This window comes from Aptenodytes patagonicus, chromosome 6 (assembly GCF_965638725.1).
Source record: "Aptenodytes patagonicus chromosome 6, bAptPat1.pri.cur, whole genome shotgun sequence".
NCBI lineage: Eukaryota > Metazoa > Chordata > Aves > Sphenisciformes > Spheniscidae > Aptenodytes > Aptenodytes patagonicus.
The window spans coordinates 51,508,636-51,518,665 of NC_134954.1; the positions used below are offsets into that span (position 1 = coordinate 51,508,636).

At 38.5% G+C, this 10,030-nt stretch overlaps 1 protein-coding gene across 1 annotated transcript; it reads right to left on the bottom strand.

Moving 5' to 3' along the window:
- Positions 1 to 2,567: 2,567 nt before the first annotated feature.
- Positions 2,568 to 10,000, bottom strand: SCRN3 (secernin 3). Its single transcript, XM_076342588.1, has 7 exons — positions 9,814 to 10,000; positions 9,449 to 9,630; positions 8,527 to 8,726; positions 7,623 to 7,835; positions 4,821 to 4,983; positions 4,272 to 4,452; positions 2,568 to 3,469 (listed from the first exon to the last, which is right to left on the bottom strand). The coding sequence occupies exons 1-7, from the start codon at positions 9,979 to 9,981 to the stop codon at positions 3,314 to 3,316; spliced, it is 1,263 nt and encodes a 420-aa protein (XP_076198703.1). The 5' UTR covers positions 9,982 to 10,000; the 3' UTR covers positions 2,568 to 3,313.
- Between the last annotated feature and the right edge of the window lie 30 nt (positions 10,001 to 10,030).

The window sequence follows — 10,030 nt, forward strand, 5'->3', positions numbered from 1 at the left end:
TTTTTTTTTTTAGAAAATCCTTCAAATGTTCAAGAAGTTGATCTTAGGTCAGTTTTACAGTCCTATGCATAGTCATTGTTCTTACAGTCTTGTCTTTCTCATTTTCATCAAAAAGTCCTGCCGTTGCCTCCCTTTTTATAATGGCTCTGCTATTCCCTAGATTTGGACATAACATATCTGTTTTAAGTAAGAAATTGCTCAAAATTTCTGCTTAGAGAAGGCTCCCTGTTACAGATTTAATGAAGAGAACACCTTTAATTGACAACTGACACCAAATTCTGTTAGATTAACTGTTACAACATTGTGACTGCTGATATCGTACCCGTCAGTCCGATGAGAGTCTATGATGGTTAATAAATAGACTAAAGAAACTATGAATTAAATACAGGATATGATAATCTATTTCTAAATCACTGGGTACTTCTGGAAGGTAAGAATAGAGTTTTGAATAGCTTTAGAAAGTTAAATAACTCTTTTATCTGATAAAAATTTGCTTCCACCAAGGAGCACTGGCAAGTTTTAAAATAGTTAACAATTTGATGTATGTCGATAGTTGATCTACTGATGTGTGAATTTTTGGTGGTTAGATATAGCTTTGCTTTAAAGATGTGGTCAGTGATGCAATGAGTTCTTTTATTTTGAAGGTGGATTAGTTTGGGATAAATCTCAATTAACTTGGAAGTTACAGTTCCATGAAAACATCCACCGAACAAGTAAGTCCAGGGGAGTCTCCAGTGAAACACTGGATCTTTTTTCTAGTACTGATCTCAAAATAATTGTGATGATGGACAGGGTGAATATCAAACTTTTACTTTTCTAGGTAGCAATTTTAGTACTTTTTTTAATATGATCCTTCATAAAGGTCTAGACCTTTAAAAATAAACTGTAAGATGTATTCCTAGATGAAAGACATGCAAAGATTGCCCTCTAGAGGACATTCTGATTTTTTTTTTTTTTTTTTTTTAAATGTATGGTTGTGGGAGGGAAGGTTATTTATTTCTCCTGACCTCATCTTCATTTTCTATTTTTACACTGCATATGTTCTAGGAGGATGAAATCCCAGGGGGAAAAAAAGGTACCAAAATATCCTGTATTCTGTTGGCCATCACTTGATCCATCTCCACACATCACATTGTTTTTACTTTGTATCCTCTAGCACAGAAACCAGATGAACAGTTGGACTGTATCTGCCTATATAACAACCAGACCGATATGTTTAACCTGGCTAATTGCCACCCCATGATTAAGTGGCCAAGAAGTTCACTTAAAGGCCTGCTCCACCACCTTCACTACTTTCATTCCTGTGTAACTTCACTATGCATTGTAGCATAAAATTGTTTCTCTTGTTTTGCTATACTACCTGTAAACTTGACTCATACCTTGGTTTCCAGCACAGTTTTACCTGGCATTTATTGCTGCTTTGAAGTTATCAAAGAGCTAGTGTGGAACAGCTGATGATCCAAAATAGGATAAAGATACACCCAATTGTCAGATATAGACATCCATGAGGAAAACAGGTAAATAGAGCAAAAATTTATTAAATATACCTTCCAGTTCACAAACATCCACTGTACTATTGAACTTCTAAGAAATTTTGTTGGCGAGACAGGCACAAAACGTTCAGTCAACTCAAGCTTACTTTCAGTCTTACCTGCTACTCAATCTTACTTGCTACTGCCACTTGGTACGCATAGGATCACTAGAACTAGAAAGTTCAAGAACCTTTCGTGACTCATTAGTTTCTTGCTATGGATCTGAACGCAGTATCCCAAATTAACTTCTACTTTCATTGTAGGGTCAGGAAGAACAAATTCTGCCAAGCTCTTAATTTTCTTGCTCATTCTGCAAACTTCATTGTATACGTATTTCTTTTGTTTGCCTATACTTTTTTTTACTAGTGGGGGGACAGAACAGTTTACAGAATGAGAAAACTGCATGTGTTCAGCCCCATCTTTTAGCATCTGAGATGATTCTAGAAACTGGCTAAATATAGAAAAATCATCAAAGAATGGTCTTTCTGTGGTCTGCTGTGTCTTTCTGTGGGGTTGCTATGTCATGTCACATACTGCTACTGCAGCTCTAATGCTCCATTTCATGTTACATGTTCTCTTCTGAAGGTTTGCAGAAGTGCTGGGTTGGTTGGTGTCTTTTTTTCCTTCCAGTCACACTTTTTATCCTGCTGGATCATGTAGTAAAGTCAGAATCTTCTTTCTTTGTTGTTTGCTCAGTTTGTGCCTTGCCACAGATAATAAAAGTAGTGTCACATATTGATCATTACTTTTAAATAGGATCAGGGAGGAAGAGTTCCTGGCAGGGCAAAAAGCTTGACTAAATCAAGTCCATAGTCTAGTAATTTTGGCAAGACAAGTCATGGTTAAAAGGCTTTATATGAAGTGAAAAAATTTTAAAAGTCCTTTAAAGTGTCCTGCTGAGTACATGTATATACTTGTGTACCCCAAGCTTTTCCTTTCTAGTTGCCTGATTTAAAAAAGTAACAATTCAAGAACATGATAACATCATGTGGGAGTTTTTTAAAGTGTATTGCAGAATTAATTTGACAATAATCATATTGTATGTAAATAGTTTATTTTTCAGTATCAGGGTAGGGAAAACAGACAGGGAAGTGAAAATTCTGTGGTAACTTGCAGGATGCTCGCATTGTTGAATTCCATGTAATCAGATTTCACAACAAACAATGGTAAAATTGTAACTGTGATTTGGTTTTAATATATCTTGAACTCTTAGCCTCATTTTACATTGAAGGAGTAAAAGGTTCATACATGAAACATCTTAGAATGGTTTTATCAAACAACTGAATATCAATCTTACTTGCCTTGCATATCATTTTCCTTTTTATTCAGTGCAAGTAATAGCTTCTACATTTTAGAAAGTCCTTCAGCATGACCATTTTAATTCCGGCAATGTGAAATTTTTCTACAATTATCTCGACTATAAAAGCTGCATGTGTGTACACTAGAAGTGAGTTCTCCAAATCTGAGTTCATGTTCTTCATCCAGAGATGGGGTTGTTCCGCAATTTAGTCAAGCTATTACATTCTAATTGTGTCTGTTTGTTAACGAAATCAATCTCTGCTGACAGCTTTATGCTACATACAGACAAAGTCACTGCCTAGCTTTTAAGACCCTTTTCAGCGTTGCTTTATACAACCAAAAGCTGTTTGGCCTGAATATGAATCCGCATCTTTAAAACTGTCATACTAACTAGTATATTGAAAATAAGATGTAATCTATATAGCCACTTCATTAGAAAAGTTAATCATAAAACTGAATTTTAGAACGTTCAAATAGTAGTTTTAGCTATATATTTTGAGTTCTTCTTCTACACACTGTGAAAAAAGGTTAACCGCTTGGTTAATGTCAAGACATCCGTTTTGCAGGATTGATTCCATTTCACTTATCTTCTGTTTCTCCAACTCCTGTATCTCTTTCAGCATCTCTTTACCTTTGTCCTGCAAAAAGAAACATCTGTATTTCACTAAAAACTATACAGAGTATGTAGTATTCACCCTAACAAAACTCTGTTCTATCGTCCTTATTTTAACCTCTTAATAGCTTCTAGGGTACAAATTTGTGTCGGTAGAAGTTAGCACCATGACAGGTTTTCTTAGATATCCTTCCTAATATTTAGCACTCACTTCATCTCCCCGCATCCTTGTCTGATGGATTGAAAATAAACAAAATTAAAGCTGCTCTAGGTATTTATGCTACCAAAACTTAAATGGGCATATGTCTTATTTTTTTAGAACATGTATCTGTAAATAGGACAGATGCTGCTGCTAAAAGTAAGCAACTACCTCCCTGCTTCACCATTGTGTCCAGCTATCTTTGTGATCTTGCTTCCTTTCCTGTCCATACCAAGCAATGATAAAAGGCATGTCCTCCTTACTGCCTGAGACCAGGATCCTGAAGAGTTTTAAGTACTCTTATCGGGAGCTGTATATTTGCCTGTGGCTGCTCAAGCATTTCCCCATTATCTGACTAGTGCAGGAGTACGTGTGGCCTGCTGCTTTGCAAGATGAGCAGTACAGATACTTGTCTGGGGCTAGGCCTGGGAGTACAGCAAAGTGCTAGTTGCAGTTTTTAGTGTTTGAAACATATGCCTGCCAGATGCCAAGGCGATGGCCTTCTGGTGCACTACAATGTTCTTCACAATCCATCAAAGGGCATTAAATGCTATCACATTAACAAAATGTGAGCAAGGAGCTTATATAAACCACCTGCGTGCATTGAAATCTAATTTAATCAAGGTACCTTGATAGTTTCCATAACTACAGCAGCACTTTCATGTTTTTTATAGAGCTCGTGTCTTCGATCTGGTTTACTCTGAAAACGTGGTTGCTTCTTAACTGGATCATTATGACCAAATGTAGGGGAGCTAGTTTTTAATAACTGAGTAATATTGGGCACAAAAATGAAAGGCTTGAATACAGACCTAGAAAGAGAAAATAGAACAGAGATCCTTTATTGATACAATTTTGTTGAAATTGTTGAGTCAGTAGATTGTATTTTTCCCCCCCCTTCTTCTAATTCCTTCTTTTAAGAAAGAAGTCTTAAAAAAAAAAAAAAAAAAATTAAAAAAAAAATTTCCTAACTGGTCTTTAAATCAGTGTCATAGCAATGTTTTACTGAGTAGGTTGGTAGATAGCATTAATGTACATTATGTTCCTCCTACTTTTTGATTATGCTTTTTCAGGAAAAAAAAAATAAAGCAAAGCAAAAAGGAATATAATTAGACAAATTGCAACACTTTTCATTTAAGTATTTGCAACTTTTTATCCTAATTACTTGCTGCTACATCACCTAGCAGGATCTGGAGTTCCGGTAAAGTAGTGAATACATGGCAGATTAGGCTGCTGAGGCAATACAGACACCATGCTTCCAGTTGTCATAAATCCACCTTCCATATTAATGCCACTCTCTTTGTCACGAAGAATTTCCATCATTATTTCAGAAGTGATAAATCCTATTTAAGAGACAATACAATTATTTACACACAGTGCAACTTGTAATACCAACTAAATGGCATGTTCTCTACAACTAGCTGCTTTTTCCTTTAATAGGCAATGCCAATTTTAGTTTGTCCGTGTTGACAGGGAAAAAAAAATCATCCCAACAGCATACCTTAAAACGTAATACACTTTAAAATATTATCATTTTCCCCAAAGTATTTATTTCAAAGAGTAGGTGATAATGAGCTGTAACATTTATGCCTAGAAAAAGAAGAGGACAACGACACTATGTTTCCTAGAATGGTAAAATACATATGGCTAGCAAATGGTTGCTCACAGAGTAACTCTTCAGATGAAAATTAGTAGCTTGGATTAAAGGCTGAACTTTCTGAGCACTGTGTGGAAGTTAAGATAAATCACTATAATGGTTATTGGTATTTGTGCAGTTAATACCACTAAGTTGCTTTGGAAATGTAAAAATAACAACAACTGTGCATGGGTTTTGTGTGTAACTTTGAAAATGAAATGCCAAGACTCTCACTACTTTTTTTTTTTTTTTTTTTTTTAAATTTTATTTATTTTAATCATCTGACCTTCCAAAGCACTTGGGCTTCAAGTTGACAATTGAAAGGATGTTCTGGAGTAACAACATGTGCTATAGTCAGAATCAACAGAAACTACAATAGTACATCCATTTGTAAAGAAGTCTTAATCAACTACCTATGTGAGGTATAGTGCCAAGTGTCTCTGTGAAAATAATTCTTTCTTCTCAGTTAGGTGAAACAAAACCCTTTCCACATATGCCTCTGCATCTAGTGTTCAAATGATATTGCCGTTCATGTAGTGTACATGAAAGCTTAAATACTGGCATGGTATCACTAGGCAATCCAATATTCTAACAGGCAGCACTTGCAGTAGTTTTCTTTTCAAATTTGGTGTACCAGTTGAGCGTATGCTCATGGCAGAAAAATATTAGTTCATTCACTGTTGGTTTTTTTTTTTTTTTTACTTGAAGGTGTCATCTACCATTTAATCTATGAATTAGAATCTGTGAAGTTCAAGCTGCATAGAGATTCTTTTTTTAAACTGCCTTGCTGTTTCCTCTCAAAAGAATCACTCTGCTGCTAATTCAGATGTCCCCAATTTTTTTTTTTCATTCACGATTCAAATTGCCTGTAGACAGGTGTGCAGCACTACTACATTTCAGCAAGGAAACACTCTTAAGTATTCCCACAGTTACCTGGGAAAGCCAGAGAATTCAAGAAATCAGCAAGCTAGATGAATCAAAGAAATTAAAAGAAGCAACAGTCAGTTTGTCAACTGCAAGTTGGCAACTCGTCCAGCAGGAAAGAAGGTATGGCATATTTTCCACTAGACTTTTTTATTATTTTGTATTCCTGAAATACATTCCCTGTTTTCTGAAATATAAATAATGTTTATCTAAAAATGGTCTTCACATGGTAGGCAGCCTGGAAAAAAAACTGTAAGGCCACTGAGTGAAAAAGCTGGGAAGGACAGATTAAGAAACCAGTGATTTTACTGATGCTGTAAACCAAATAGCTTTTAGTTAGGGCACCTATTTAAAATAAATCTAAACAAACTGAAGCCATATGAGGCTGATAACCTGAACACCTAGTGTGATTTTTAAAATGGCTCAGGTAAATGCTTAAAAATGGGGATTTAGAATGAAAACACTGATAGAATCTCAGCATTGTTATAATACAAGTAAATACAGGTATTGTGAAAATGCTTTCACTATTCAGAACCTGCAATTCCCAAAATGAGTGCAGGATTTACATGATCGCTAGAGCAGGATAGCAAAAAGTAATTCATTCTGACACATTAACTAAATGCTAAACTTGGTCTGGCAGAGCTCAGCCAAATAAATAAAAACACGCAGGGGTGCAACGTAATTTTGGTTCAGATTAATTACATCAAATGAGCAAGTGAATACAGATACAGCAAAAACCTGCTAGGGGGATGCAGTTAAAAGAGGAGTAATAGCTTCTTTCTGTAGAGGTCTGAAAAATCAGTGAATAAGTTAGTTATTAGGAGCACCTGCTTAGAGTACAGAAAATTATTTTATTCTGTGTGTTTTATTAGACTACACAAGGTTAGAGTAGCAGTTATAGTGAAACTACAAGATTTAAAAACCAATCTCAAAAAATAAATGCAAGATATGTATCTGAATGCTGTGCTGTTGTCTTAGGCCTATATGAATGGTACCAGACTGAAGTTGTTCATAAGGATCTGTTTGTGGCTGCAAACCACTGGCACTGGGAGTCTGTTTTAGCCTCTTGATTTTTTTCTTAGAGGTACAGTAATAATATATAGCCTATCAAAATATTTCAGAGCTAGGTCTTATGGAGTATTTAGCGGTATGGTCATAACGTGACCTCTCAGTGCTGTTACTATAGCTGTGTGTGTTTGATATTTGACCCTTGTTTTAATTTTTCCTCATCAACAAATTGGCAAAAATGGATAGAAGACCTCAAGTTCAGCGTTTCTCCTTTAGGCAAAAAGTTATTCTAGTAAGTTGTGGTTCACCAAATCATGTGAATGATTGCCCACATCAGATGTCTAATCATTTACGATTTAATGTAGCTCACTAAATGCTTCGCATGTCTTAAAAAAAAATTATCAAAAATTATACCTTTGTGTTTGTTCAGAAGTTTATAGCCTTCACAATATCGGCCTCTGGATGTGGTCATTCTGGCAGTATTGACATAAGAATATGCAGCAGTGAAATCAAATTCCTTTTTCCCATCCCACCAGCCCTTGCTTTTGGCATATTCCTTCAATTCTGGGTGTTCTCTGTCAATCTTGGTTGTTATAGAGAGCTGGTTGGAAATATTCCGTACGCCTCCTGTTTGTAAGGTGAGGAAAGAATCATTTTAATACATCAAATGCTTTTTCTTGGTATTTTGTTTACAATTAGCTTACTAAAGCAAATTATGCACTGAAGAGTTTCCTACAAGCTCTGTGAGCCCTGTGGTTTATTTTTGGCCCTCTCTCCTTGGCTATGTGTATCCTTCTGATTGAAATTCCACTGCCACTCAGTTCTGACTCATTTACTTCTATTGCCAACATCGTATTTCAAGTTGTCCTGATTATTCCCATCTTTACATTCTTCCTCTTAGACCCCCAAAGACATAGCTTGTCCTTCTAAGTCCACTGGAGGAATCGGCCACTTCAGGGCCCGCTGCACCAATCCTGTCAGTACTACCCTGTCACCAAATTAAATTGTCATCGACTGCCACCATCCTTAAGACCATACATGCTGCTGTCATTCTCATGCTGACCTTCTTGCTGTCCTCTGTTTTCCAAGTGCAGAAGTGGTCATCTCTGACTCTGGGAAGGCCCCCCGTGACTCAGCTCCTCTGTGAAACTGCTAGCCTCTCCACACTGATGTCCTAGGAAGCAACTCCCGTTGTTTACAGGCACATGTACATATCTGGAGGCTAGTTTGATGCCTTAATGAAATGGTAAATGAGAAGTGGAGAACTGCTAGTTGTTACTGCATTTGAAATGTTTAAAGCGAAGAGCATCATCCATACCTTCTACTTTTTCTGCTGCCCAGTATTTTCCTGATGTCTCCAGCACCCATGCTTCCTTTCTGTCGGCTATCAGAAAACTGTTATGGTATGTAAATACCATGTGGCTCTCCAAACAGTTTCCTCCCTGTCCATATTTTTCTAGCAAATCAACTATGACGGTAAGAGCCTTTTCAGCTGTGTCCGCTCTCTCGAGTCCAAGCCTAAAACAAAAGCAAGATGTTATTTTTGGAACTATGAACTTTACATACAACTATTCAGCCTGAGTATTCAAATTGAATTGGAATGCTCTTTCTTATGTACCTGTATGATCTGGTAAGAGAAAGGAGCAAGTCATTTAAAGGGCTTGTTTGAATTGGGTCCTGTATGTCCTTGACATGGGGAAAAACAGCCACGTGGAAATACAGAAAGGCAGGGACAGGGCTCCTAGGAAACACCTCCAAGTCCCGTGTGGGTATTGCACTGGGGGGAAACAGTACCAAGAAGAATTGAGTGCCCGCTGTAGGTTAATGAGAGTTACACTGGCACCCAGTAAGGCAGGCAAAAGAAGCTGTCACTATTTACATGGAGATGCGTGGCTAAGGCTGAAACTTAAAAATATGTGTGTAAAAGATGGGGGAAATGAGAACAGACCCTAGAAAAAGGCCCAAACGCTAGTTCCTGAACTCCAGCTGTGCTCTAGTTGAGAGTCTTGTTTCAGTTTACTATAAACTTTGTAGAGAGAAAAACATTTGATGATTTCCTTGACAGATTCTGTTCTAGTGCCTGATACCTCTCACGGGCTCCCAACTCCTGGCAGAGATCTAACATCTGTGCCAAGACTTATTTTTAACTGTGGCTAGAACAGCAGAAGACAGACTCAAACCAAATGTTTTTAAATTAAATTCTGAATTCAGTACCATTTACCAAAATAGCCTGTGCAAACCTTACGAGGTCCATGCCAAGAAGAGCTTCATCATCGCAGATCTCCTCTCTCCCCCACACCGCTTCGTTGCCGATGCACACGCCGTGCTCGTTGGCCCCCATCTCTGCCCCCCAGAGCCAGGAGGGACGGCTCAGGACCACGGCGTGGGTCTTTTCGACTTGCTCAATTTTGATGTAGGTGCACTGCAAGAAGTCAGAGCACACAACGAATTATCTTTCACGCCATCGCTTCGGCGAGCATCTCCCCTTCGTTAATCGGCCCAATCGCGGGCTAAAAATAAACAGGAAATAGGATGAAAGGAGTTTTTTTGCCGTCTCCTGAAGGACTCGTCGTGCCCCGCGGCGGGGCCGCCCCCGCGCCCTCACCTCCAGCGCGGCGCCGGGCGGGTGCGCGGCGGCCGGGAAGTGCACGACCTCCTGCACCTCGTCCGCCGGCCGGTCCGAGTTCTTCCCGAAGACGACGCGACCCCCGGTCGCGGCGGGCGGCAGCGCCACGAAGGTGTCGCAGGAGCGGGGCGGCGGCCGGGGGAACATGCTGGCGGCGCGGGGGGCGACGGCCGCTCCTCGGGGCCCGGCGGCGGCA

What these genes read in the sequence shown, in the direction of transcription:
- SCRN3 (XM_076342588.1), bottom strand. Translation starts at nt 9,981, where the DNA reads ATGTTCCCCCGGCCGCCGCCCCGCTCCTGCGACACCTTCGTGGCGCTG. An exon ending in ACTTCTGAACAAACACAAAG is followed by an intron (nt 4,984 to 7,622) that starts GTATAATTTTTG and finishes TCTCTTAAATAG; the next exon opens with GATTTATCACTTCTGAAATA. An exon ending in TAGTTATGGAAACTATCAAG is followed by an intron (nt 3,470 to 4,271) that starts GTACCTTGATTA and finishes TTCTTTTTGCAG; the next exon opens with GACAAAGGTAAAGAGATGCT.